Here is a 27,697-nt window from a genome sequence, read left to right as displayed (position 1 = left end):
AGATCCCGTCCGTGCTGACAACAATAGGCTCCCTGCCAGCTGGGGATCTTCGTTCAGGGCTGCTCTGTGCCCAGGCTCCAAGCTATGGCTCCCAGACCCCTGTGCTTACAGCAGAGCCAGGGGACTCACACACAGCACAGGCTTCCCCCAGGAGCCAGAGGGGCTCGTTAATCACCTTTTTATTTTATTTCAAGTGCTGTACACAAAGTCACTCACCCCCAGGTGCTCCCAGCGCCCCTGTGCAGACCTGCCTCACACCCAGTGCTTGTTGTTGCAGGGTGCGAGGCCCAAATAAGTTACCCGTGTCCCTGTGCTGTGCTCCCAGGCACTGGGGCAGGCTACGATCAGCCCTCGAGCACCGGCCCTGCCAGTGCCCGGCTTAACCCAAAGTGCCCCGCACCAGGGTAGTGTTTGCTTTGTAGTTCAAAGTCATTGCACCGGGCCCCAGCCCGTTCCCAGCACTGCTGGCCCCTGCTCTCATCCTTCTCCTGGAGCCTCAGCATGGCATGGCAGCTTCCGACGACAGTGGAGAGCACCTGCGGGGAAAGGCCAGGGTCAAAGCATTAGCTTGTCATACCCACTGGCGGCAGCCGTCCAGAGCCTGCCTGCCAAATCACCCCAAGGTGCAGTGCCCTAGAACTGCCTGGCTGAAGAACTGGAGGGATCCCCACTGCTTTCTGGATCATCCCGCACCGCTCTGATTCATCCCACAGGGATGTAGCCAGACCAAGCACCTCAGGCCTGCTCAAGCCTGAGCAAGTGTTACAGGAAGCTGCAAATTTGACATGCTGTCATTGGCCTCCAGTAACCATCTCAGGCTGACTGGGCTACACGAACCTTTGGTCTGATCCGTACAGCATTGCACAGCCCTGGTTCAGGAGGCAGCCCACAATCTGCTCACCCCAACAGCAAAAACCTGGCACCAAGCTGCAACGTCCCATGACCACCAAGTGCAGGCAGGAGCAAAGCTGCAAGAACCACCTCAGCCAGGAGTGGCAAAGCTTTTGTAGTTGATGGGGTTCCCAAGGGACCAGCGAGCCCCTGGCATCTATTGTAACACAGCCCCACAGCCACCTCCAGGGGGAAAGCCTGGGCAGACACAATATGCTGCTCCTCTCCCATGGCACAGTTCCCATCAGATCCCCTTGCAACCCCTGCCACAGCCTGTTCGCAGAGGCAAAGAGGGAACAGAGAGGGGCAGCATTTCTGAACACGCTGGGCAGGGTCCGGGCAATACTTACTCCATCTTGGCCTCCAGGTGGTGGACGGTCTGCTTGTCCAGGTAGCGGCAGAAGAGTGAGAGAAGGTTGCTGGGCAAGAAGAGAGGCTCCACCAGTGAAGCCTTGGGCACTTGAGACAGCTCCCGAGCAACCAGGAACACAGTGTCAGTCCTGGGGACACAAATGAGCTAGTGAGCACCCTGCTGGCCAGCAAGTCTCAGCCCCGCCAGGACAGAGCGCTCACCATTTCTCAAAGTCTCCACTGTGTGGCTCCAGCGGCGTGTCGGAGGACAGTAGCTTCTCACCATGACTCAACAGGCAGTAGAGCAGAGAGATCCCAAACTGCAGGGAAGTACAACAAGGAGCGTCACAGCCATTCCCCACCACTGTGGCATCCCCGACAGGCCTTAGGATGCTAAGTGGCTCTCCTCTCCTCAGGGCTGCGTACCTGGTTCCTCAAGGCCATGGTGAGCGGGAGCTCGGTGGACTCTGGCAGAGGCCTGGTCATCTCCTGCAGGACCTCGATGAGCTTGCTAAAGGTCGTCCTGCCCACCATCTCATTCAAAGGGCCATAGAGCAGGGGGAGAGACTGGGTAGGGCAGAGGGGAGAGCAGGGATCTGAGACTGTTTGACCCATCACAGCTGCAGCCCCAAACCTGAGCCCCATCCCAATGCCTGCACAGGGATGCAAGGGCCAAAAGCACTCTCCCTTGAAGGGCAACTGCAATCAGGACTGCTTTGTTTAATCCCTCCTGGGGACCCTTCCCTTCCTCCCCGGGGAAGGAGGGAGGCCAAGAGCCTGCCCTTCACAGCCAGAGCTGTCCCAGAAGCCTCTTCTCCCCTGCCTCACACCAACCCCACCAGCTCCCTGGCCTTACTGGGACCCAAGAAGATGGCATCCCTCTTCCCTAGAGCGTCCCAAGGAAGAACAACAGGATCCCCCTGCCCTGGCTCGAGATGCTTGCCTCATCCAACGTGTCCTTCTTCATGAGGAAGGGCAGGTGGTGGGTGATGGTCAGCAGGATCTTCTCTGCCTGCTCTCCGGCCAGGTGGGGTAGCAACCGTGCTGTCAGCTTCTTGCCCTTCCGTACGCACAGGACTTGCAGGAACTCATCCTCTGCCTCCCTAGGGACGAAGGCTCTGTTGATGCAGGCCATAAAGACTTGGAGTCCCACTGCCCACCTGGCAGAGGAACCAACACCAAGGAAGAGATCCAGCGCCGCCCCTCCCCCCCCCAGTCACCAGGACTTCAAATCACCCCTGACCTGCTCACCCATGACAGTCAGAGCCCAACTTGGGCCAGGACGTGCTGCCCACTTCCCCCACCATGACACGACTCACTCTTCACTGCCACAGGCCCTGATTTTCAGGGCCTGGTAGATGCGCCCCACTTCCTGGCTCTTCTGCTCCTGAAAGCAGGGCTGCTGCTCCTCTGGGGCCAGAGACATCTTCCGCTGCGTCTCCTCCACTTCCAACAGCTGCAGGAACAGCTGGAGAAACAGCACAGAGTAAGGGGCAGCTTGGAACATCCTCCTGCCCCCAGGTAATCTGGGACCCCTACCCAGCCAGGCGTCGCCGTGGCAGAGCTCCCCAGAGGGAAAACAAGCATCTGCTTCATCCTGCCCTGAGCCAGCTGTTCCCCGGCCCTGAAACAAGGCTGCTGCCCACTCACCCTCTCAATCCTGTGCAGTGCTCGAAGCCGGTGGCTCCCCGCAGCCTTCAGGAGGGGAGAAAGGAAGGCACAGTTACAGCCAGCACCAGACACCGCCGTCGGCAGAGCGCTGGGCCAGCTGCTCCCTGGGGATCAGACGCGGCTTCAGGATACAGAGCAATCCCACAGGGGAGGCCACGGCCACGTCAGACCGCCCAGAGCCCCATCCCACCCCTCGACAGGGGACACACTGGGGGCCTGCCACCACCTAGGTGCCACCCAGTCCGTCTGCATGCCCCATCCCATGCTAAGGGCAGCATCCAGAGCCAGGGCAGCACCTGGACTCAATGTTGCTGAAGCTCCAAAAGCTCCTGCTAAACTGCTCCAAGGTCTAGAGAAAGCTTAGAGCTGTGTTCCCAGGCATCCAGGGCACCCGCAGCCCTGCCTCCCCCCCACATACCTCCTCCACAAGGGCATGGTGCACAGCATCGATGGCACGGCGAGGGCTGTAGCAGGTGGACACAGCGACCTGGCCCAGCGAGCCTGCGATGCGCACCACTGGAAAAGAGGTGGACATGCTGAGAGTGCATCCCATGCCTCAGTCCACCCACCCGCTTCTGCCCCAGCTCCTCACCTGAGTCATAAGTCTCCACTTTCTGGATAAAAGGTGTGACCAGCTTGGGGGGCTCCTGCTTGTTGCGCCCACCAAGCAGCTCCTCCTCTGCTTGCTTGCGCTCCAGCCGGTGGTAATAAGTCTGTAAGGACAGGCATAACAAAGCCAGGAGGAGAGGGCAGAGTGAGCCGGCAGGAGGACCCTGCTGTGCCCCGAGGATAGTAGTCTCTGGCTGCACCACTCCGGACGGTCCAAGTCTACCTGTGCCCACTTCAAGCCCCTTGCTGGACGGACCTCAGCACCAAGGGCCCAGGCACCCTCTGGATGCCAAAGCTAGAAAGCCCCAGCCATGGAGATCGAGGACAGTACAGCACCCTGGTAAGCTGCTGGATCTGCCCAGCAGGAGCTTTAGGCTAAGGCCAGCCGGGTTTGCCCCCCACTCACCTGGTAATAGTAGTCATCATCCATGTTCTCGCTCTGTAGCTGGATCATCTGCACTTTGATGACCCAGTCCTTTTCCTTGCTGGTCATGAGCCCGGCATAAGGATCCACTTTAGGGGACCACAGCTTCTTGGGGGAGATGCTGTCACATAGGAGACAGCATGCTGCTGTTACTGTCCAGGGCCCTCAGCAGCAACCCCCTGCTCCAGGGGTCCCGGGACCCCCTTACCTCTGTGCCTGTCCACCTTGCTGCTGGCGCTGGGTCAGGATCCGCTGGTGCTGGGGGTGCAGCTGGGTCATGTGGCTGGGCACGCTGCAAAGGAGGCCAGACGAGGGCTGAGGACAGGGCAAACACAGTGCTGGCTCCAATGCCTCTGCACAGGCCCCACAGCGTGCCCAGCACCCCCAGGACTACACCCGGCCAGGTCTGGGCTTGGTGCCAGTGCTCAGCACTGCCCCTTGGAGATCTGGGCACAGGACTGGGCGCCAGGTGGTCAATGCGCCGTGCTACAAGGGGGTACCAGCCTCCCCTAGATGGCACAGTAGCTTTCAGCAGGGAATCCCAGTGTGCCCAGGGCTGATCCAAGGGCACCGCTGCCCATTCCGATCTCACCTAAAATACCAGCGGCCTCCAAACCCCCTTGCAATCACAACCAGGGGCTAAGCACCCACGCTAGAGCTGTTCCCGGGGAACTCCCAGTCACTTTGCCAGGCTAAAGCAGCCCTCCCTCCAGTCCTAACCAGGCCCCCTGCTCGCCTTCCCACTACCTGAGGTTCAGCTGGCCACTGGCTGATGGACTGAAGAAGAGAGAGGGGTCCAAAGACGGAGACATGGGGCCAAAGTGCATGGTGAGAGGCCGCGGCGGGGTGCTGATGTTGGGTGACATGGGCCTGAAAGGGGCTGGAGACGCGTACCCTGCAGCCTGCAAAAGAGGAGCATTCAGGTGTGAGCAAGAAATCCTGCCTTCCCCTCCAAGGGATCCAGGAGGGATTCTGAGGTCTGCTAACTCCACGCAGGCTTCTTGCTCACGTCCTCTCAAGAAGGGGACGTGCAGGGCACTGCTGCAAAGGGCACACAGCAGGGTACCGCTGCTGGAGGAGGTGATATCCCCCTGGTCAGTGCTGGGGAGGGTCCTGCCACCGCAGCTGAGCAGGGACACGTTCCCTGCCAGTGTCCCCCAGCACCTGCCCTGGGCCCTGGTGTCCCGCTGTTGCCTGGTGCACTGGGCAGGGACCCACCACGAGGCTTGAGGGATTGGGCTGCCCCGGGTCCACTGCCTACGCTCACACCGTGACACCAAGCACGGCGCCATGCCCAGTGCATGCAGGTCAGCACAAGCAGGGAAGAGAGATCTGCAGAGCAGCAGCCACACAGGTGACTCTGCTTTCCCTGTCAGCAAGACAACAGAGAAGGGTGTTCAGGGTTAGGTGACTGGCTAACGAGCATGGGTAAAACTCCCTGTTGCGGGGAAACGATCCAGCAATAACGACTCAGAAGTTTCCCCAGCACTCAGGGCTGAGCTCCAAAGACTGCGCCGGTGATTACCGTACAACAGAGCTCTGGGGAGGCACCTGCACAGCACAGAGCTGTGCTAGGAGGTGGCTCTTTCAGGGCACAGCACTGTCCCCATCACCCGTGGCCCTGCTGCTGTCTCTGGAGGGATGGCAGTTGCGTGCAGCCTGGTGCTTTACCTGGTTGGAAGCAAAGAGAGGAGAGGCACGGCGAGCTGGCGTAAAGGGCCGAGGGGAGCACGAGGAGCGAGGCATCAGAGGAGACTGCTGCAGGGCAGGAGACAGGAGACGTTACTGGGAGAGGCTGGACACGCCTGCCCTTAGGGCTACACCAGCGACACAGGCCACAGCACGGCAGCCCAGCTCGACGGCTTCTCTCGGGGGGGGGGGACAGTCATCTCAGAGCAGGGGCAGCCAGTGCAGAGGGGAGGGCTCAGAAAAGGGGAAGCAAGAGCCCTTCCCCGGGTGGGATAGGCAAGAGACCCCGTTACCTGCCGGAGAAAGCGTTGGGGGAAGGACTTGGGGGACATCACTCTGAAGTCAGGGCGCTTGAGCCTGGGAGAGCCCGCGTAGCCCCTCTGCACGGGGGAGCCGAGGAAGTCAAGGGCCATTTTGGCAGAGGGAGGGGGCCTCTCCAGAACCTGCAGGATGGCTTTATCCTGTGGGAGGAGGTGACAGGAGGTGGGAATGGGACCTGGGGGAGTGCAGCAGACCTTTCCCAAAGCCCGATGGGGCCCCAGCTCCCCCAAGCTCTTGGCAGCTCTGCCTTCGGGCTCGGAATCTGCTTAGGGCAGGCGCCTCCTTCCACAGCCTTTGTGCCAAAGACAGACCCGTCCTTCCCATGCGCGCCCTCTCAGCCTGCTCGATCCCTTTGCGTCTCTGGGTGCGCACCAAAGCTTTGGATGGTCCTGGCAAATCCCCCTGGCCACCCCCCGTCCACCAGTGGGAGGCCTGTGCTCCTGCGTGAGCCTCGGCCAGGGTCTCAGGCAGGCCTGCGGGCAGCCCGGGGTGCCGGGGAGCCCTCGGCTGCCCTTCTCCCAGCCCCTGGCGGAGGGTACCCACCTCCAGCACGTGGTGAGGTGGGATGCTGCCGGGGCAGGAGCTCCACACAGCAGGATCCATGGCCAGCTGAAAGACACGGGGAGGTCAGCAAGGGAAGGAGCACCGACAAGAGAGGAGGCAGGGGATGCTGCTCAAAGCAGGGCCAGGGCTATCGAGCCCCTCTCCTGCCCACATGGGGCCCCATCATGGGAAGGGGAGCGCTTTTACCATGTCCTCTTTGCCAAACTCTGCCCAGGCAGAGCCAATCCTGCTGTCCAGCACCGCCGAGTCTTGGCTCTAGGAGCAAAGACAAGATTACAGACATGCACTCAGCCCTGGCACTGAGCGTCTCCCTCGCTAGGGCAGGGAACGTGGCCAAAACCACCCCCTTCTCTGCGCGGGACATGACCCGCGGCTGCGAGGGAGGGAGCAACAAGGCTGGCCGGGGAAGGAGGAGTGAACGGCAGGTGCCCAGGCAGCATCTTTCCCTGTGGGCCAGGCTTAGGGAGCTGCCGCACACTAGGGAGGTGCTTGGGCAGGGACACCAGGTCGCCCTCCCTCCCCACTCAGGTGTCACCTCCAGCGTGGGCTTGCTCTGCACGGCTCTCATCACTGCTGGATCTCCCAGGTCGTTGGGCTCCTCGTAGGGCTCCTCCTCAGGCTCCTGTTCTTCCTCCTGTTCCTCAGCCCCCAGCTCCTCCTCCTCCTCCTCCTCCACGTAGTCGACCTGCTCAGCCTCCGGCTCCAACTCTCCTTCCCCCTGGGGCTCTCCCAGCTCCTCCAGCAGCAGCTGCCCCTCGTCTGCTCCAGGCCCCAGCTCCTCCACAGCCTTGGCCTCCTCCACCTGCACTGCAGCCAGCTCAGGGCTCTTCTCTGGAAGCACCAGGGTTTTTGCAGCATCCTCTTCCGTGGAGTCTCGGTCTTCAGAGAGGAAGCAAAGCATCCATGATGGGGCTGAGAGCCTGGGCAGCCCCTGGGGGCTCTGCTCCCAGCCCAGCTCCTCACCAGGAAAGATGGCACTGTCCCAGCAAGGGAGCAGCTTCCTCACCTGCACCCTCCTCACTACCCACCTCATCCTCTGCCCCATCAGGCTCTAAGACCTGGCCAAAACCCCTGGCCCTACTCCCCAGGGCACAGCCTAATCATCCCAGCCTCGGGACTCCCCTCAACCTTACCTAACCCAAAAGTCATCTCGTTGTACAGGTCAAGCTCTTCATCCTCCTCAGCCATTTCCTCCAGCAGAGGTGCATCTTCCACCAGCAGGTAATCCTCTAAAATCTGAGGGGAGGGGTGAGAAGTCAAAAGCAGCAGGGCCCCCGTTAAGAGAGACAGGCAGGGAAGATACAACCCCAACCAGCCCCTGGAGCACCCGGGGTGGGGAGGGACGGCGGGGGCACCCAAGGAAGGTGCTGCCGTGGAGTGTCTTGACAGCCCCAGGGCTGGCTCCCAAGATAGAAAGAGAAGGGCAAGAGCAACCAGCGGGCCCTGACTCCAGGCACCACCAGTGAGAGGTCAGCCATTCGCTCCCCAGCCCTGCCGCGCCAACCCCCAGAGCCCGCAGGCTGCGCCAGCCAGGCCCCGAGCGCAGGACCCGCTTGCTCGGCACAGGTAGGCAGCCGGGCAGCGAAGCCCACGGAAGCATGCTTGGAGCATGGCTACGGCCCCCTGGCTGGCAGCACCAAAGGCACAGGCAGGGAGTAGCACCAGCATGGCTAGCGCGGGGGGGGGGGGGGGGGGGGCACCATTAGGCTTCGGAGTGAACACCCCGCCGCCGGGGTACGAACGGCATCCAAGGCCAATGCAGAGAGGGGCAGCCGGCCCGCACCGCCGGGGCGGGCGGTACCGGAGAAGGCACCGCCGCGGGGAGCCGGCACCGAGCGGAGACGGCCCCGGGGCAGCGGGAGGCGAGGCGGGCCGGGGGCGGGGCGAGGGGCCGAGCCGGGGCGGGGCGGGCACTCACAACCGGCTCGCCGCCCTCCGCCATGCCGCGGCGCCGCCCGCCCGCCCGCGTCCCTCTACGGGGCCGGGCTGCGCCCGCCCGCCGCCTTTTACGGGCCGCGGCGGCGGCGAGGGCGCTGCGCATGCGCCCGCGCCCGCGCCCCCGCCGTACAACATGGCGGCCTCCAGCGCCGCCCGCCATGTTGCGCACTCGCTTCGCCTCGTTCCCTCTACTAGGCCCTACCCCTTCCGGGGGGCCGCCGCCATGTCCCGGAGCCGGTACCGGCAGCTGCCCGGCGGTTCCCTCGCAGCTCCTTTCCGGGCTGCAGGCCTGGGTGGCAGCGCTGATCGGTAGCGGGGCCGGTACGCGCCGCGGGCCGTTGGGGCTGCCCCGGCGCACTGAAACCGCGCTCTGACACACGTTATGTCCGTCACGGTGTATGTGTCGTTTAACGGTTACGCGGTGTTATGTATGATTCTCACGATAACGCGGAAGAGTTGGCGAGAAAGGGGGACACCCCCCCCCGGGTCCTGCCGCCGGGGGCCGCGACACAGGGCCCTGCGGGGAGCCGGCTCTGATCGGCCGCGCGTCCCCCGGCGCGCTGGGACGGGGACCGGCCCGGCCGGCCGGCGGCGGGGGGCCGGGGTCCCAAATAACGCTGGGCTCAGCACCAGGCAGCCGGCCCCCCGAGCGAGGCAGCCTGGCGTTTCTCGGGGCCTCCGTTGCGGCCAAGGAGCCGCGTCTGCCCTTGGACCTGCTGCCAGCGCTCCCGGCTCTAGCGGCAGGGAGCCCAGCCTGCAGGCTCCAAGCCGCAACGGGGTGGGCTGGTCCAGCACCTCTCCTTGCTGGGAGGTAGCGTTCGTCGCTTCTCCTTGGCCAACCGCTCTGACTGCGTCTGCTCCGAGTTGTTTCCCTGGGCACTGAGGCCTCTGCCCTGGCCACGGAGCAGGAGGGATGGCCGTGCCTTGCGGCTTAGGTGGGAGCTCTGCCCTTCAGTGCTTCTCCTGCTCCCTCTGGTGAGGGCAAGAGAGAAGATATGTTTCCTGCCCTGCTCCCCGATTTCCTGCTGCATCTGGTGCTGGTGGCCTTTGTACCTCTTCAGCCCTCTCATGCCTACAGCATTTCTCTGTGACAAAGCGACCCCGCTCTGGGTGCCCTCCCAGCTGCTACCTTTGAGGCTGGGAGCAGCACTGGGGCCTCGGAGGGCTGCAGCCGAGGCTGCGTGCGGAGCAGAGATGGTAATCAAGCTGCTGTGGGACAGATGGAGGAGATAAGGGAGAGATCTTGATGACCCCACCTGTGAAAGGGGGTGTAAGACTGCAGCTCTGGTGCTGCCTGGCAAACATCTGCATCCTGGGCAGAACTAGGGCACAGAAGAGTCCCAGCCTGGCTCCTCTGCTGCTCTGGTTGCTGCCAGTGTGTTCTCCAAACTGCTACCAATATCTGAGTAATCAAGGGAAACCAGCTGGAGTTCCTCAACCCTGCTTTGCTGTGGCTGGCGTGCGTCCTTTTTCTTACGAGGATTTGATTTTGACTTTTGAAGCACTCGGCCTAGAAGCAGACCTGGGAAGTTTATACCCGTAGATTTTGAAGCGTGTGAGAACAGAGCTAAGGCACAGGACTCCAGCTCTACAGCCCTGCTTCCGGTGAAGCATAGCAGACTCCTCTCGTCCCCCAGCCTTCAACTTACCCACCCTCATGCACGGATGTATCTTGACGTGGCCTCATGCCAGGAACCCACTGCGTGTACCTCGAAGGCTGCCTTCACGTCACATCTTGCCCACTCTTATATTTTTCTCTGCTGATAAAAGCAGAAACACTCTAAAACGGGAAGCACTTGGCTGTACTAACCAAATTGGCATGGCCTTTTAGAAACATCATGTGGAAGCAACTCATGGTTTAGCTTCATTTGATGGGGAAGTCCGCCAGGCATTGGTGTGAACAGTGAAGTCGCCTCTGGGGATTCCCGTTCCAACAGGCAGGGCTTGGCTTTGGTACAGGGAAAGGATCCGGGTGCCGCAGGTAGTAGCGCATGTCACGAATATCACTCAAGTCAAAGGGCTTGTTCACCTGGGTAGAACGAAACTAGCTTGTAAATCGGGCTTGTGGATGACGGCCCCACCGGCAGCCTCAGCAACCAACACAGGAGGTGGTGCTTGGTTTTGCGAGAGCCCGTTCTCGCGGCAAGCGCGGTCGCTGATGAGGCTCCAATGGCAGCTGTGTGACAAGAGGTGCGGGCTCATCTGCCGGCAAAGCTCGGTGGCTGGGTGCTGCAGCTGCGGAGCAGCCGGCAAACAGAGCAGCAAGAGCTTGCAGCAACTCGGAGCTCTCACAGCGCAGCGGTAGCGTTTTGTAACGGCGCAGGTCCTTCTTTGATGACTGCTCAGTTGCTACGGATTTACCTGCTGCGCCGTTTGCCTTCTGGCGGGAGATGTTTTCCACGTGGGCTTTTTTGGTTTGCAGATAGCTCTTTAAACCGGGCATAGGAAGTTGGCTGGGTCTTAAAGGGGCTCCGCAACGCTGCCCCCTCCTTCCAACTGCTAGTGACTTTCCTTTTTTTGCTTTTACCTGTGTGAGAAAATACTAGGCTCTCACAGTCCCTTTTCAGTCGGAGGGAAGAGAATCTACGCCTTAGGGAAGCAGCTCGGAGGTGCCCCCAGCCCGGCTAAGCTGAAACGTGCGGGAGTCACCTGGGGGGCACCGGAAAAAATGATTTTGTACTTTTGGGAGCCCGAGAAGAGCCCCTGCAGGTAGACAGGGCCTGCTCAGCAGCAGGAAGGTCCGGAAGGGCCAGAGGGCGGCTCAGAGCGTGGTTTCTCGCCATCAGGACGGCTCAGCGCCTTCCTGGAAGAGGCAGGGCCTGGGGCTGGCCGGGTTGTGCTGCTGTGCAGCGCTGGCCCGGGCAGGCAAATTCTCCCCGGGAGGGACGGTGGGTTGTTGTCGTTTCCCCCCCCACACGCTTTGGGTTAGAAATTAAAGCTAGATGAGTGCCTTGTAATTAGCGTGACACGACTCTTCCCTCGCCCCTTCCGCGCCAGCCCGGAGGCGAACGGGGCAGCCGGCAGCCCCGGCCCAACCGAAAGCGAAAGCGGCTCGGCTAACCTCTCCGCGCCCGCTCTGCCCGGAGACCGATGACGCGAGCGCCTCGCTGCGCGGCGATTGGCCGTGCGCGGCCGAGGGTATAAATAGGGCGGCCCGCGGGCGGGCGTCCAGTTCGGAGCGAGCCGTCGGGGAGCGCGGAGCGAGGGCAGCCGGCGCCATGGATCGGGTGCTGAGGGCGATAGTGGTGGTGCTGGCGGCGCTGGTCGGCCTGCGGGAGGCCGCGGGTGAGGCCCAGTTACCGGCGAGGGGGTGCGGGGGGAGAGGGGGTCTGATCCCCCTTGCCTTCGGGGGGGGGGGCGGCTGGTACCGGTTACCTGGAGGGGGGGGGGAGCCGGTCCCGGTTACCGGGCTATGGGCGAGCTGCTCAGGCGCTGCTCCGGACTGGGCACGAAGCCTTCCTGGCAGCACCGGTGGTGGCCCCTGCTTCCCTGTCACCTCCCGGTGCCTGGTGGGGTCTGGGCCCCCGGTAGCGCCCAGCGGGTGGTGCCCGCTGCAGCCCTGTTGCTTATGTGCCGCCCCCTCCTTACAGTGGCGCCCAAAGTGCAGGTGTACTCCCGCCACCCCGTTGAGTTCGGCAGCAGTAACATCCTCAACTGTTACGTGGAGGGCTTCCACCCTCCCAAGATCGACATCACCCTCCTCAAGAACGGTGAGCCCATGCCGGAGGTGAAATACTCTGACATGTCCTTCAGCGACAACTGGACTTTCCAGCGCCTTGTGTATGCGCCGTTCACCCCCAGCAAGGACGACGACTACGCTTGCAGGGTGGAGCACGTCACCCTCGCGGAGCCGCAGACTTTCAGATGGGGTATTGTGGGCTTCTCTCTTGCTTGTGATAGAATTAATTAGTAATGGACAGCACAGATTTGCCTCAAGTTTTATTGAGGGTTCTGTAGGTATTTGGTTCCCTGACCTCCTAGGTGAAGTAACCTAAAAAAAAAAATGCTTGGAGGTAATGCAGTGATTTTTGGCTTTGAAGGCAGGGGTAAGCAGACCAGCACTTAATGTTTAGATTCACACTTAATGAGATCACTTTTTTCTCAACACTTGCCTTGAGTTCTGAGCCATAAAATGGCTAGAGTTCCTCTTACTGTTGGCAGTTGCATGTGAGTGTGAAGTCCTGGTATGAGGGCTTCTGTTGGTGCAACTCCTCAGGCAAAACAGAATCTTGGCAGAGAACTCCTGCTTCAAGGAGTAAAGCGAAATGCTTGAGGCAGATCTAAAAGAGCACTGGGGAGTAGGAACTGATTTTGGTGACTGTCTGTTACAACAAGCACACTGCCTAGTAAGGGCAGCTCTCTGATTATTGCAGTGTGGGTGTTTTCCAGAACTGTGGATTTGTGGTGACTGCTGAGAGATGGGGTTGTGTGTGCTGTGAATGAAACCTAAGGCTCTGCCCTTCTTTCTTGCAGATCCAGAGTACTAAGCTGTACTTAGGATGACCATGGTAAGTTACATGGAGCCCTGCTGTTAAGGGGAGCATAGACTGCTGTCTTTGGGGGCAAGTCCCTAGCTTGCAGAGTGGAGGAACAAAAGCAATCACCGAAAAAACCCTCTACAGTGGTGCCAGTGATTGGGGAGTGCGGTGGTTATTTTAGCCAATATATGATAATATCTAGCCTACCAAGAATCTCCTTGGTTCAAAAGAAAGCAGCTCCCTGGGGCAAAACTTTTGTCTCCTCAGCATGTCTGCCACGTACCCTTCAGAGTTGCAGGTTCTGTAGTTTTTTTCTGGACCCCCTGGTGCTGTCTTTCGCCTGGTGGAGAGGAAGTTGTAATACCTAGGAAATCCCGTGCAGGCTTTGCTGTGTCTTGGGGGAAGGCAGGCACTGGTTAACCCTGTGCTACGCATGCGGAAGAGGGAAGTGTTGGCTTGGTAATGTGGGGTTTGAGAGGCACAAGCCAGTGTGTATCTTGCCAAACCAGAAGCAGTTTTGTCTTTATTCATTGATGTCTCGCAGTCTCTGAATGCTCCAGGTTCTTGAAACTGTCTAGGCACTTCTAAGCGTAACTGATCTAGATTTCACAATAAAGTAAATATCTAGCCTAACCCTTAATAGCAGAAACTACAGAAACTTGGCCTAGCTGAAATAGTACCAATGCTAGTTGAAATCCTTCAATTAGGGGTACCCCTATAGAGGCTGGATAACTGTTGACTGCATGAAGCACAAGCCTCTGTAAGATCTCAATATCCTCCAAGCTGGATGAGAAAACCTTAACAACGGGTTTTAGACTGAGACAGAATCATGACTCAAATGAACTTTGTAAACTGGAAAAAATAGTCTTGGCCTCCGACTTCTAAGAAAGATACAGCCAGATTAGAGTCCTTTAGTGGTCATTGCCTAAGGTAGCTCTTCCTCTAGTGCTCCTTCAGCCCTTCCTTGCTGCAGAACAGTGAAGGAGGGGTATTATCCTTCCAGGGATAAGAGAAAATGGAGATTAGTCGACCAGCTTTCTAGTGTGTGTGAGGGGGAAGCAATAGAAGAAGATATGCTCTTAATATGCAGCAGAAAACCTAAAGTTTGATAGTGAGACCTGGGAAAATGCTCAAGAAATCTACCAGAGCCCAAAGTAGTTGGATTAGAAGAGTATTTAAGAGGAATGCCACACGTGCTTAAGCATCTGCTTATAAGTGTTGCTGGAGACAATATACTGAGCTAAATGGACCTTTGGTCTGATACACGCAGGCATTTCTATATGCCAGAGCTCTGGAAAAGTTACATATGGCCTCCACCAACCGCTCTTCTGATTTGCCACTTATTTCTGGGCAGTAGGGATGGAAACCTAACCCTAGAACTGGGTCGGGGTTGTGCTGTGCCCGTGCAGCAAGTGCCTAGTCTTGTCATCTTGCCTGGGCTTCAGGGGAAGAGGGCAATCTTCCCTGAGGAATGCGTCAGTACCAGTCGCCTGGTTAGGGTGCTGGTGATAACTGGGGGGCAGTGGTTTTGGTGGGATGTTTGCATGAAGATCATTGATGGCAAGGGACGGCAGACTTGCTTCAGGATGGGATTACTGGGCAGAGACAACACTGACTGTGTTAAGAGTTTGGGGTCAAGGATTTCTAGAGCTGGAAGCTGGGGTGGGAGAGTTAAGAGCATGCTAGAGAGTGAGAATATCATCATAGATGGCCTTTGGGGTGGAGAACGCTGGTCATGGTAATAGAGGATTATTTGCTGAAGAATGAAGCTCCCACAGAATAAGGGATAGAAAAGCAGATTTCTGCAGGGTGGGAAGGTGGGTCTGTGTGCCTGCAGCTGAGATTCTGGAGTCCAAGTTCACATGTGGAAAACACTGTAGTGTTTGAAGTAGTCATTCTGTTCATATCTTCCATTGTAACTAACATCAGTAATCTCTTCTTCCCGATGCAGGTTTGAAGGCTTGCAAGCTGAATGATATTATGCTTCTGTCCTTTCTTCATGCCCCGCTTGCACTTGTAATGGAGAAGAGGAATCATCTTGATCTGATACAAAATTCCCTCTCTGTCGGATGCTATCTGCTAGGGTTAATTTCTAGCATTAACTCAGTGGATTATATTCCTTGCCTTGTTTGCTGTGGAATTAAAACGCTGAGGAATTGAAATTGGAGGAAAAGCATGCAGAGGGCTCTATGCCTTTAAGGCATATGGTGGATGATCTGCAAGCATCGATAGCAAGTAATGCTATTGAAGCTTCTCTGAACTGGCAGTTATGATGGAGATCCAAAGTGAATTGATTGGCCAGGAATCTGAATTTTGTAAAGAATTTGCCTATTAAGAAAGATATGTGATGTGATTCTGTACCATTCAAACCTTTACAAACTCTGCTCTGCTGTAGCATCTGCTTGCCCTAATAGTTTTAGCTGCAGCCACAGCTGTCTGGGTCGGTAGGAGCGCTTTCAAGAACAACTATTAAAAGCTTTTCATTAAAACATAACCCTTTACTACAGGCAGTGTGCTAGCTAAGCGTTCTTTAAGCATGTAACTATATATGTGATTAAAAGATAGTGTAACTTTGTTAATGGTCTGAATTGTACAGAATGGTTTATCTAAATATAATTGGAAAACTTCAATGAATCCTGTCTTTCTGAGTAGGAGGCACATGTTTCACTGGGGCCAGTGTGAAGAGCTGTGCTTGCGTTTATGTTCATCTCCACAGGGGCAGGAGTGCAAGGCTCCCCTTAGCTCTGTTTGCCTTTCCAGAGTGCTGCAGGCCTGTTTCTTCCTCCATTGTTATGTATCAAGTAAAGGAATCCTGATATCCCTGTTGTTTTCTACCAGATCTGTTTTGATTTCATGTGGAGCAGGGTGTCCTCCCATCTGATTTCCCCTTCCTCCAAGGAGCTCAATGATGAGACTTGCCCTTAAGATGCTGCTTCAGTGTCATAAAATATCCGGACCCAAATGAATTCTCTGATTTCACAGGCTTGGATGGCCACTGGGTTGTGGGTGAATCGGGAGGGTGGTGGCACTGTGCTGAGTTGCACTTTTTCCACTAAAAAGATGCAGGAACATTTTTCTTTTGGAGAACAGCCACTTAGGTAGGCCTTAAAAAAAAAAAAAAAAGAGTTAGATGCTTGACTATTTTATGAAAGATGTGCCTGGCCAGAAAACTAACCTGCCTCACTAGGCTTCTGTGTTGCTCTGAAGGGAAAACACAGGATTTAAAAAGGGACAAAGTAACCTTGGAGACATTAGGTCTGTTCTTAAACTTGGCGGAGAGTGAGGATAGAAGTGGATGGGCAGGATGTGCTGTTTTCTGCCTTGAAGTGGACACCCTAATGGGCAGTGTGGATGTGTGGAATAAAGCTGGGCTGAAGGGAAGTGGGTGTAGGCTGCTTTCACTTCCCAGCTTCTCTTCTGCGAGTGACTCAAACCAACAACGAGGAAACCTCGTTTAGGATCTGGTCTTGTGTCACACCTCAGGTTGAACAAGAGTTTGATGGAAGCACCCTGAAATGGTAGAGCTACAGAAGCTACTTAGCAGACCACTGTAGCCTGTGTAGCTGTGATCAGTCTTTCTGCTTTTATTTTATGGAGAGGTCAGTACAATTGCTTGATGATTGTACCATTCAATCAGAGAGGCTTGAATTTCTGCAGATCTCGCGTATGTGAACAAGGATTCCTGGCAAGTGTTTCCAACCTGGAGGATCTAGCATACTTATTTTGGGGGATATATTATGATTTACTGTGACCTGGAGCCGTCAAGACAGAACATTCACTCTCAAATCATGTGATCTTGGCTTGCTGTCGTAGCCTCTTCTATTATAATCACTTTCTTTGCAAGAAAGGAAAAAAATTGTCCTACACAAACTTTTGTCTTACATATGCTTTGCTTGAAAATACGTTTTATGCAAAACCAAGTTGTTTACTGCAAGTGACGGTCTCTCTTAGCCTCTGATTAATATCATCTGAAAGCACTGGGTTAAAAGTGCTCTTTATATCCCAGTTGCCCTTGCTCTGTGAGACAGGAATTTGTCTCTAGAAATGAGAAATCCAATTTAATCTTGCTCTTTTGGACTGCTTGACAGGGATCGAGCGCAGCGATTTATGTTATTGGTCTCCCATTGGATTCCTTGGTTCTCCAGCAGTACTTGAAGGGTAGCGGGTGGGATGCAGGCGCCACGGGAGACCACTGTGTCCTCACACCAGCTTTTCTGCTGAATGTCGAAGCAAACATGCCTGCGATGCCTCTCCTGGGATGAGGGCCGGAAAATGAGCTGGTTGCTCCATGGGGTCCCACAAGGGTCGACGGGACATCGTTCCTCACCCAGCTTTGGAGCTCCCACTGAGGGCCGGCTCGTTTTGGCCACCCCCTTCCAGAACCTTCCCCCAGCCCAACAGCCACCCAGGTGGATGTACAGCCAGCCAGCCAAGGTCAGCCCCAGGCAGGGGGGGGTGGCACGAGCCCACCTTGGCCAATGGGGCAGGGGTCCCCGGGGGTCCTGGGGCTTCCATGGGCGGTGGGCTGGGAGCTGCCTCTCTGCAGGGGCTCGAATCTGAAGCAGCCTTGCCCCTCGTTTCACCTAGTTTTAGCCAGAACTGGGCCAGGTTCTCGCTCCAGTCACCTTTTTCTGGCAGGACATGTTTTTCAGTTAGATCTAAGCTGGTTTCTCCCAACACGATGTCACCCAGCAAAGCTGTCACCTTTTTTCTTGCTGACGTCCGTATGCGAGACTGAAAGCTCGTCTGACCTAACTCCAGAGTTACCGGGTGATCTTTTGGGCAAGGACTTGTCCTGTACTAGCCGCCTGAAGCGGTTTAAAGAGCCGGTGATTTTGCCCTGTGGCCACAACTTCTGCAAGCTGAGTATTAAAAATATCTGGGTGAAGACGGCGGTTTGTGCTCGCCCAGAATGTCAGGCTGAGGTCCCAAATGGGCAATATATAGAAAAAACACAGTACTGGGAAAGGCAGTGGAGAGGCTGAAGGACTTCAGGTGGAGCAGGGCGAGCAGAAGTGCAGCGAACGCGACAAACCCCTCACGTTCTTCCGGAAACCAGACAGGGAACTGGCTTGCTTCCTCTGCAGAGTCACAGGCGTCCGAGGAACAAATCTCCCAGTTTCTACTCATACCTGATGCCACGCAGCACTACGTGGTAGGTATTGGGCGAATGCGGCAAGACACTGTTGGCTATTTGTGCGTGTGCCAGAGACCTTGCTGCTAAGCTACTAGGAGACTGACAAGGAACCGTGGTTTTGCTGACAACTGAATTTGGATGCAGGCAGTCCTCTGCACTGAAAAAGCCTATAGCTTCTTGAATTTATCCTACCAAGGCATTGCAAAGCTTGACCGGCGATGCCAGCCATGCTTCAGCACCCAGCTCAGGCCTGCCCCAGCCCTGCGCAACGATCCTGCAGGAGTTCTGTGGGACGAGATGGTCTGGGAGGGAAGAAAAGCTCTTTTCTAAGCGATTTCAAGCAAAAGCAGCAGGTCTGTGGCTGGGTAGATGGGTCTGTTTGTTTATTGGTGCGTGCCCAAGCTGAGAGCTTTTGCCAAAGTACTACTTTATGCTGAAAGTATAAAGTGCCGTGAAAGCCGATGCTGAGGGACTACCCTCTCCCCCACGCCTCAGGCTCCCTGGCATGCCTTGCGGTGTGGCTAACTGCTCATAGCAGGCAGATCAGTTGCAGCCTTCTAGGCATTTGTGACAGCACACTCAGGGCCACTGTAGGGCCAGGAAAAGGGGAATGCATGCACATCCATCACGTAAGCTCATCCTCCTCCAGGGATTTCTTTTCTTACATATTTTAAGTCAAGAGAAAGGATTTGTCCTGATTTCTCGGCGGGGGGGGGGGAAACTGAAGAGCATCACAGGGTAATGGCCATGTGTATCACACCAACAGGAAAACCTGATCCTAATTAGGACTCTAGTGAAGTCCGCTATGCAGAAACTAAGATCCTGTGGCACAGGCAAAAAGAGCAGATTGTGTCCCACCAGGTGAGTCGCATTCATTCAGCAGACAGCGCTCTGACAGAAACCGCTGGTTCTCCTCCAGAGTGATGTGTCTACTCTGTGGAGGAGGCCCTACAGGTGTCTGACCACATCTGTGGCATAGATCAGCCATCATAACGTACATCACCATCTTCCCGCAGCAGGGAAGATTGGCCCTTATTGCACTTGCAGGCTCATTGTGGTAGTGCTTAGGAAGGATTTTTGACAACTCACTCAAAAATTCCCCCATTTGGGGGAGTACCAAGCATGTAAATCCTAGAGGGCTAGTCAGTTTTGATTAACATCACAATTTCAGGACCACATCTAGCACAACGTTCTCTGTTTTATCAGGCACTGGTCGTATTTGTGTTTTGTGCAGCACCCTGTGCCTCCCTGCCCAAGTGGTCCTGTCAAGGGCCAGGACAGAATTTGGAGCACTTCATCAGCCTGGGGTGATTTTTCCTTCTTCCTCAGAACTATCGGGCATTGGCCAAGGCTGGAGACGAATATCCGGCTGACAGGAAGAGTGGTCCATTTTTGTACAAAGGTTCTCCAGTCTTTCCAGGGGATAGAGTTGTTGTAGGATATCCAGGTAAGTATAAAGCATGAAACAAGTCTCATTTGTGGTTTATGAATTACAAGCAATTTTGCTGAAAGCAAAGCAATTCCCAGGTTAACAAAGAATCCGTGTTTTTAGGAGAACAGGTTACTACTTCAGCATCACATCTTTCTGGAGTTTTTAAAGCTTCACCGGTTCCTTCATGCCAAAGCGAAACGATTAATGAATGAGCTGCAAGAGGAGAGGAAAAAAAAAATCTTTCTTCAAGACATGCAGCTGAATATTGGTGTCCTTCAAGAAAAGTGGAACCAAGCGAAAGAGATACTGATACACATTCAGTCCCGGCTCTATCATCATAACTCCATCAGCTTCCTACCAGTGAGAAAGTGAGGTTTAGACAAAAAGCTAAAAGAGAGGGTGGGTTAGCAAAGAGAGAACCTGGGGAATATGAGACTTTCTTGGAAAGGAGGGAGGGAGAACAAGAAAGGAGGCTCCACGGCATGTTTAGTAATTATTTATTTGTCACTTTACAATTCTGTATGGATAAACTCTGAACAGCTGGCATCCCTAATGTTTGTGTTACAGCTTTCACTGTTAGCATGACGGAGCTTTGCAGCTACTGGGGTGGTAGTCAAGAAATCAAGGAGGCTGTTTGTGGCCAGCTGGGTAGGCAAAGCGGGAGTTGTGCTTGGAGGGTCCCGACCGCCCTTCCCTTTTCTGGGCTGACAGGGATGTGCTCTAGTGCAGCGGGTCGGCCTGGGAGTTGGCAGGGTCCCATCTCACGCAGCCGGGCTGGGGAACTAGTAGGAAAGTGCCTCGGAGAGGGGGGAAAGGGGTGATCAGAGGCCCGGGGAGCCCCTCGGCCAAGCAGGGGGGTGGCGCTGGGCCAAATTCCCAGGGTTGGGGGGGGGGGAGGTGGTGTAACAGCTCCCACAGGGGCAGGGCTACGATAGCAACGCTGCCCATGGGCCCCATGGGGCCGCCCTGCCACCCCTCAGGGACCACCGCCCCACAGCAGCCCCCCCCACCCCTCAGCACCTCCCGCCACCTCTCAGCAGCCCCCCCCCCCCTCAGGGACCACAGCCCTGCGACAGCCCCCCCCAGCTGCCCCTCAGCCCCCGCTGCCCCTCAGCAGCCCCCCCTGCCGCCCCTCAGCACCTCCCGCCACCTCTCAGCAGCCCCCCCCACCCCTCAGCCCCCGCCACCCCTCAGGGACCGCTGCCCCTCAGCGGCCCTCACCTCTCAGCAGCCCCCGCCGCCCCTCAGCACCTCCTGTCACCTCTCAGCAGCCCCCCCGCCGCCCCTCAGGAACTGCTGCCCCTCAGCGGCCCTCACCCCTCAGCAGCCCTCGCCGCCCCTCAGCAGCCCCCGCCGCCCCTCAGCGGCCCTCGCCCCTCAGCAGCCCCCGCCGCCCCTCAGCGGCCTCTCGCTGCCCCTCAGCAGCCCCCGCCGCCCCTCAGCAGCCACCACCATCTCCATCACCGCCCCCGGCTGCACCGCGATGTTTCGGGGCCACCGAGCCTGGTTCTCCCAGAGCGTCAGCCCGGGCCTGCGGGAGCTGTGGGGTGAGGGGGCCCCGGCACCCACCCCTGGGGCTGGGAAAGGGGAGGGGGGCACAGCCCTGTCACCCCTTGGGGGGGGGCAGAGCAATGGGGACACATCCCTGTCACCTCGGGGGGGGGGGGCACAGCCCTGTCACCCCTCGGGGGGGGGCAGAGCAATGGGGACACATCCCTGTCACCTCGGGGGGGGGCACAGCCCTGTCACCCCTCGGGGGGGGCAGAGCAATGGGGACACACCCCTGTCACCTCGGGGGGGGGCACAGCCCTGTCACCCCTCGGGGGGGGCAGAGCAATGGGGACACATCCCTGTCACCTCGGGGGGGGGCACAGCCCTGTCACCCCTCGGGGGGGGCAGAGCAATGGGGACACATCCCTGTCACCTCGGGGGGGGGGGCACAGCCCTGTCACCCCTCGGGGGGGGCAGAGCAATGGGGACACATCCCTGTCACCTCGGGGGGGGGGCACAGCCCTGTCACCCCTCGGGGGGGGCAGAGCAATGGGGACACATCCCTGTCACCTCGGGGGGGGCACAGCCCTGTCACCCCTCGGGGGGGGCAGAGCAATGGGGACACATCCCTGTCACCTCGGGGGGGGGGGGCCACAGCCCTGTCACCCCTCGGGGGGGGCAGAGCAATGGGGACACATCCCTGTCACCTCGGGGGGGGGCACAGCCCTGTCACCCCTCGGGGGGGGGCAGAGCACCGGGGCAGAGCCCTGTCACCCTGGGGTTGGGGGGGGGGGAGGGAGGGCTGAGCCCCCCCACCCCCCCGCGCTGGGGCAGAGTGTGGGGTCTGGGGCGGGGGGGGGGTGGGGGGGGCAGCACCCATCTCCCCGGTGCCGGGAACAGCTCCCAAAGAGGAGCCGGGACGGGGGAGACCCACGACCGCCCCCCCCCCCCGCCAGGCCCCAGCGGGCGGACTCGGGCCTCGGCCCCGAAACCAGCCCCGGCCGGCCCCCACGGGGAGCAGGGGCGCGGGGGGGGTCCCGCACGGGCTGTCGGCCTGACGCCGGCCTCCGCGGCAGAGGCCGAGGGAGGGGCGCTCGCCCCGCGCCGGGACGCCCACTACCTCTTCAGCAGCGACGCCGCCCACCCCGACACGCGGAGGTAAGGCTTCCGCCGCCCCTCGACGCCTTCTTGCCTACCGCGCCCCGAATCGCCCTCCTCGCCGGTTTTCGCAACGCGTCCGCAGTCCGATTTCTTGCTTTTTCCTCTTTTTTTTTTTTTCTTCCCCCCTGCTTAAGGGCCTTTTTGTTTTTAACGACAGTCTCGGCAATGCTGCGTGGGCTGCACCCGGCAGCCCTCTCGGTGTAGCGGGTCTTGTATAATCACGGCCTGCCTGCAGGTTTCCGTTATAAAGAGCATATATAAAGAACAAAAGATAACGAAAGATAACCAAAAAAAAAAAAAAGCAAGCCTAGATAGCGACAATGGTTGTGGTAACCCCGTGTTTAACGCGCAGGGCGGCCTTTTTAGAGCAGCGTTTCCCTCTGAGCGCTCGTTCGACCGCTCGTTTCGGCCCGCGGACACCGAAGGCCGCTGAGAGCTCCCCCCGCAACAAACTGTACTCAGGACCGTCCCAGACAAAACACAAAATGGCTCTGAACATAACGCAGCTCGCCCAGGCGCGAGGCTGACTCAACTCCAACAGCGGCCGGTGGGGGGGTTGAAAGGAAGCTGCTGATACCGGCCCAGCTGCCGTGGGGAGGCCGAGCGGGACAGGGCCGCCAGCTGATAAAACAGCGTTCACACCAGCAACAGCGCTAACAACAACAACCCGCCTCGCCTTAACCTTGGGACCAACCCTCTGCACCGTTTCAACACGCCTTTAACTTCTAAGCCGGCTGGCACGGTCGGTGAAGCAAATGAATGGCACTGTTTTGGTCTTGTTGCTAACTTGGAGTTGACCTGCTGAGAAACGCAGGCTCCAAAAGCTGAGCTGGCATCATCCCCAGGGCTACAGTGTAAATAAGGAAGTAACCGCGCACAAAAAGAAGCCATAGTGCGTTTACTCTTTAAAGGCAAAGACAGGAGATGAAAATGACTTTATATCAACTGGAAAGAGCTAAATTGCTGTTTTCAGGCTCCTTGCTTGTTTTATGAACAAATAAGAGAGCGCAACGATGTTTTTGCATGAGAACTACAGCTGTAGGAAAAGCCGATACTAGATCTTCCCCCATCGAGTGAGTATTTGTGTATATTAAGTAGCATGTAAAGATGGTTATGTGAGCAGGAATGACAATGTGCTAGTTCCTCCTGCTACTCTGCACCAGGTCTCCTAACAGCTAGAATACGCAGGTTGTTTAACATGTTATTGCTTAAAATTGGCTTAGATTTTATAATCCTTCAGTCACTGATGCCAGCTTTGGTAGGGGAATCCAAAGAATCCTTGAAAAAGGACTTTCCTTCAGCCACAAAATCCCTTGGGCATCCTGCTGGACTGTAGGTCACTGTCTACTACTTGAGGGGTAGAAGACTTTTCTATGGCTATGCAAAATTTTAAATACTTAAATATTTCTGCTCCCTCCCCTCCGAGCTGATCTCATCTCAACAGTGGATTGCAGAACAGTGCTATTTAGTCCCTAAAAATAAACATTTACCTGTTCCCCTGTGTTCTTCCTCCAGGCTGTTCTAAGAAAGTGCCAGGCAGCTGGGAGCTGAACCTGGTATTTGTGATGAGTCTCATAGCTAGAAAAAACTGTTTCTTTAGGTGCTAATGCTTTTTTTTTTTTTTAAACCCTGCATTAAGGCAATAATATTAGAGCAGGTCGGTTTTAATAATAATATATCCTTTTAGACTTGTGTTAGCTGAAGCTGCCAGATTAATCAGACAATTGTACTTCCAGATTAATCAGACAATGATAATTATGGTTTTGGTTTTTTTTTCAGGCTTACCTTTAGAAACCGGATGTCTTTTTTTCTCTTCCAGAATACACGAGAGCCTAGATTACTTAGACGGCAGAGCTACAGTTTTTCATTCTTGTTATCTCTCTGCATGGGCGAGTACCAGCTCAGACATGAAACAGTCAGTAGTTCTGGGTCACTTCATTCTGCCTCCCGCTTGCTTGCAAGAAGGTTAGGGAAAACAGCCGACTCTTACTCCGTGCTGTATTCCCCCTGTAAGCACAGACACTTTGGGGGGTGCCAAACCAGACTCCAATTACTTTTGTTCTGAGGGTGGGGAATTTCCTTCTGCTAGGTGTGATTTTTCCTCCCTGGGGGGCAGATGGAAAGGCAGGGTGAAGGAGGTTTTACCTTTGAAGAAATTAATCTATTATAGTGCGCTAGTGAGCAATGCCATTCAGTGAGCTTCTACCAATGGTCCTGAGTGCATTAGCGATGACCTGTAACAGGTAGGGGCTTGCTTAGACAGAGACTGCTAGACAGTGTCATTATTTAATGCTTTTACATTAATTTATTTTTGTTCATGGCAGAAATCAGAAGAAAAATTGGTAGTTTTATTTGGGAGCAGATGGATGATTCCCTTGTGGAACAGGTAAGATAAGAGGTATATACAGGTGGTGTTGACCTGCCCTGTAAAAAAACAGACGCATCAGCCTCAGGGACCCTTGTTTTTCATCCCTCAAACCAAACGTGGGATCAAACGTTCCTATGTCCTGTGTGTTCCTATGTCCTGTGCTGTGTGTCCTTCCCCAGCGTGACATCCCAGGGACACAACACTGGGTTAAGTATGGGTTACGCAGAAGGGATTTTCTCCCTTACACCTCATAGACATCCTGTCTCCCCTATACATCCTTCCAGTGTATAGGGAAGGATATACCTCCAATAACCAGGCTGCCTATAGAGTTGCTGAGAGCTGAGTTCAGCCGTTCTATATGATTCCAAAGCTTTATGCCTTTTTTCCCATTGCAGGGGAGTAGGCTAGATGGCTTAAAGATAATATCCCTGCTGTGCCACAAACATGGATTTACTGTCTTGGCAAATTGTATTAAGTTGAAGGGACCAAGTGCACAATTTTAATTTAACTCTGTGTTGATAGTCACAGCCCAGTGAAAGCCTACTTGATGAACCAGAGGTGGTGAGAAAAGACAGCGAGCAGGATGCAGAGGATGCACTAGATCTGTCTGAAAGGTACTTTTCCTTATCCTCAGTGGTAGGATTTGGACATGCAAGATGCATGCCCTGCGTTCTCCGCTCCCCTACCCATCGCTCCCTGCAAAACTAGAAGCTGCTGCAGGACTTCTGGTCTGGCACAGGTCAGGTGGCATCAAAGGGATCACCTTGGAAGCTGTGTGATCGTACTGCAACGTTGAGGGCCACAGCCTGGATTTTGGCATGGCCACACAACGAAAGGAAAGCTGAACTTTCCTTAAGCCTGCTGATTCAGCCCAAACCGTCAGCTTTCAGAAAATATACAAAACAGGAAATAACACACCTACCTTTCCTCCCCTATATAGCAGTGAAGAAAAAACAGACTCAAGAACAACCACCCAAGGGGAATTTGCATACCATGCTCTTCAGGAATACCCAGTGAATAACATGGTGACAGGTAAAGTTTAACACAGGTAGACATTTAAGAGGTGGAAAATATGCTTAAATATGATGGGGGATGCTGATGAAGCAGGGCCCATATTATGTCCTGGGCATTCCTTAGTTCTGGTGCTTACACGCGCGGGCCTGTTTTCAGTCCTGGCTGCGTACAGTTAACGTTCATACAATTTTGTTTGGCGTTGCTCTTTATCTAACGGCTGGGCTTCACTTAACAACTGTAACTGTCTTTTTACTGATATTGCTTGGTTTTGACACATCTGTATTGTTTACTACTTGTCACCTTAATTTCTGTGGTGCATGTAAATATAAAAAGTGATGCTGCAGTAATTGCTCTAGGTGGAAGAGGTTGCTGTAGTTAAAACTTGCTGGCTAGTAAATCTTAGAACCTTATTTTCTCCAGACGTTATCTATTTCCAGCCCTTAGAAACTTCTAAGAGAAAAAATAGCCATGGCTATAACTCTGATGGTGTGACTGCAATTGCTCCCTTCTCCACAGCAGTTTACATTTTCTGTAGTCCTTGTTTTGTCTAGTAAGAGTAGCCCAGACTTCCCACGATGAGACTTACACTTTCTTTTTGCAGGCTACGTCTCTGCTCGTGACATGAAGAAATACGTTGGAGAGCTACGCGATTTCATTCCTGGCACCTCAGGTTACACAGCATATTGGATTCAAAATGAAATTAACATTTACTCTGATGTGAAAAATAAATTGAAAAGAAAATTATAAGTAACAGGTGGCTTGCTCTCAACAAAAACTTGATTAAGCTCTGCCACAACGCTATCAGGCATGTATAGATCCCTTCTGTTTATTAACCATCCTATAGTTACACTTTCAGATGCCTACTTGCTCTCTCTTTTCTGCAGACGGATGGTTATTTTAAGTCTGCATACTTACTGTGTTTTGGTTAGATAGTGAAGAGATTGGTGGTATTGAACTAGAAATTCTGAGTTAAATCTCTGTAGTACTTGAGGACTTATAAATTATCCCTGCTTGGCTTATCCTGACTACAGCTTGTTCAGTGTATATTTAAATATCTGGCTCTGTTTGCTATAAATATTTTATTCTTTAGTATTTGAAACAAATTCTACAGCAAACTTAAATATAGACAGATATGTCAAAAAAGAGCAAATCCTTCGCCTTTTTATTTGGATCGGGGATTTAAGATGGTCATCCCGCAGTTGTTGGAACAGCAGTTTTTAGGACACGCAGGTCTCCTGGGACAACATACGGAAGTGTCACTGACTCACACAGCACGCGGGCAGTCCTGCACAGCGGTCAACCATGATTTAAAAAAAAAGAGGGAAGGAGGGAGAAATCGCCCCACAGCACAGTCTCGCCCGTCTGCTGTACACACACACCCCTGTTAGACCCGGCACGCCTTCTAGCAGTGTGGGTGGCACCGTCACAGGGCTGGGAGGGCAGGCAGAGGCTGGCCCAGGCTCTCCCAGAACAAATGTGAGCCCCTTGGGTTTGCACGGGAGCCTTTGTGCGCTGGGCCCCAAACTTCCTCTAAGCAGAGCCCTCATGGGCCACGCAAAGGCCTGAGTGCAAGTGCCAAAGTCGGTCACACAAAGACCAGGAAGCAAAACACGCGGATCAAGACTCCTCACCCAGTCAGGCTGCACCAGGGCCCACCTCCACAGGGGAGCTTCCATCCGCGAATACTGGCTGCTCTCTGCAGCCCAGTTCTCTCCCCTCTTAGAAAGACAAATAAAGACAGACTTTTTCTTCTTTAATTCTTAAATGAAAAATGCAACTATAAAAGGCAACTTTTTATTTCAGCACAGCATGCCCTCTAGATAGCCACCCCCGCAGAACAACAGCCCTGAGGTTTTTTCCCAGACCCACACTACAGGCAGCTGCCAGGAACGTTTGGAAAGACCACAATCAGAACACACACCGGGATGCACACACAGCGAGGAGCTCCAGCAGGCCCCACGAAGACACCATGCTCGCCCTCTTGTGGCTGCGTACCACCACCATGAGGGCAGCACACACGCCTGCAGGAAAACCTGTAAAAATTTTGCACCTCAGTCTCAAATAGCCAGGAAAGACCTCTAAACCCTGTCCATAAATGTGGATGATTAATTTTCCTCACACCTCGAAGCCCTGGAGAGTCGTCCTTGGGACACAGCAC

The 27,697-nt window shown here is 55.5% G+C and overlaps 3 protein-coding genes across 4 annotated transcripts; 2 read left to right on the top strand and 1 right to left on the bottom strand.

Moving 5' to 3' along the window:
- Nucleotides 1–164: 164 nt before the first annotated feature.
- PATL2 (PAT1 homolog 2) lies at nucleotides 165–8,524 on the bottom strand. 2 transcript variants are annotated; one of them, XM_068958760.1, is made up of 19 exons: nucleotides 8,439–8,524; nucleotides 7,654–7,756; nucleotides 7,056–7,399; nucleotides 6,707–6,775; nucleotides 6,500–6,565; nucleotides 5,929–6,096; nucleotides 5,618–5,704; nucleotides 4,694–4,848; nucleotides 4,155–4,238; nucleotides 3,929–4,067; nucleotides 3,506–3,626; nucleotides 3,332–3,429; nucleotides 2,893–2,937; nucleotides 2,562–2,710; nucleotides 2,186–2,360; nucleotides 1,669–1,809; nucleotides 1,465–1,562; nucleotides 1,242–1,391; nucleotides 165–536 (listed from the first exon to the last, which is right to left on the bottom strand). In XM_068958760.1, the coding sequence occupies exons 1-19, from the start codon at nucleotides 8,460–8,462 to the stop codon at nucleotides 497–499; spliced, it is 2,256 nt and encodes a 751-aa protein (XP_068814861.1). In that variant the 5' UTR covers nucleotides 8,463–8,524; the 3' UTR covers nucleotides 165–496. The 2 variants fall into 2 exon arrangements, with proteins under 2 accessions (XP_068814861.1, XP_068814862.1); XM_068958761.1 differs by having other exon boundaries at nucleotides 2,186–2,345.
- A 2,742-nt stretch (nucleotides 8,525–11,266) lies between these two features.
- On the top strand, nucleotides 11,267–15,754 carry B2M (beta-2-microglobulin). The gene is made up of 4 exons (XM_068958764.1): nucleotides 11,267–11,743; nucleotides 12,049–12,327; nucleotides 12,932–12,966; nucleotides 14,888–15,754. The coding sequence occupies exons 1-3, from the start codon at nucleotides 11,677–11,679 to the stop codon at nucleotides 12,943–12,945; spliced, it is 360 nt and encodes a 119-aa protein (XP_068814865.1). The 5' UTR covers nucleotides 11,267–11,676; the 3' UTR covers nucleotides 12,946–12,966; nucleotides 14,888–15,754.
- Nucleotides 15,755–20,988: 5,234 nt separating this feature from the next.
- TERB2 (telomere repeat binding bouquet formation protein 2) lies at nucleotides 20,989–26,640 on the top strand. Its single transcript, XM_068958848.1, has 7 exons — nucleotides 20,989–21,052; nucleotides 21,953–22,154; nucleotides 23,977–24,122; nucleotides 24,482–24,543; nucleotides 25,048–25,139; nucleotides 25,466–25,557; nucleotides 26,141–26,640. Exons 1-7 carry the CDS (start codon nucleotides 20,989–20,991, stop codon nucleotides 26,284–26,286), a joined length of 804 nt encoding a protein of 267 aa, XP_068814949.1. The 3' UTR covers nucleotides 26,287–26,640.
- Nucleotides 26,641–27,697: the final 1,057 nt, after the last annotated feature.

This window comes from Struthio camelus, chromosome 12 (assembly GCF_040807025.1).
Source record: "Struthio camelus isolate bStrCam1 chromosome 12, bStrCam1.hap1, whole genome shotgun sequence".
In the NCBI taxonomy this organism is placed as follows: domain Eukaryota; kingdom Metazoa; phylum Chordata; class Aves; order Struthioniformes; family Struthionidae; genus Struthio; species Struthio camelus.
The sequence above is the reverse complement of the archived record's forward strand: the minus strand, read 5'-3'. Positions and strand labels throughout refer to the sequence as shown.

Excerpts from the sequence above, each read along its gene's own strand:
- B2M (XM_068958764.1), top strand. The coding sequence starts at position 11,677 with ATGGATCGGGTGCTGAGGGCGATAGTGGTGGTGCTGGCGGCGCTGGTC. Across the intron at positions 11,744-12,048 it reads CGGCCTGCGGGAGGCCGCGG|TGGCGCCCAAAGTGCAGGTG; the intron begins GTGAGGCCCAGT and ends CCCTCCTTACAG.
- TERB2 (XM_068958848.1), top strand. The coding sequence starts at position 20,989 with ATGTTTCGGGGCCACCGAGCCTGGTTCTCCCAGAGCGTCAGCCCGGGC. Across the intron at positions 24,544-25,047 it reads ATGATTCCCTTGTGGAACAG|TCACAGCCCAGTGAAAGCCT; the intron begins GTAAGATAAGAG and ends CTGTGTTGATAG. Across the intron at positions 25,558-26,140 it reads AGTGAATAACATGGTGACAG|GCTACGTCTCTGCTCGTGAC; the intron begins GTAAAGTTTAAC and ends TTCTTTTTGCAG.
- PATL2 (XM_068958760.1), bottom strand. The coding sequence starts at position 8,462 with ATGGCGGAGGGCGGCGAGCCGGTT. Across the intron at positions 6,776-7,055 it reads AGAGCAAGCCCACGCTGGAG|AGCCAAGACTCGGCGGTGCT; the intron begins GTGACACCTGAG and ends CTTTGCTCCTAG. Across the intron at positions 537-1,241 it reads CACCTGGAGGCCAAGATGGA|GTGCTCTCCACTGTCGTCGG; the intron begins GTAAGTATTGCC and ends CTTTCCCCGCAG.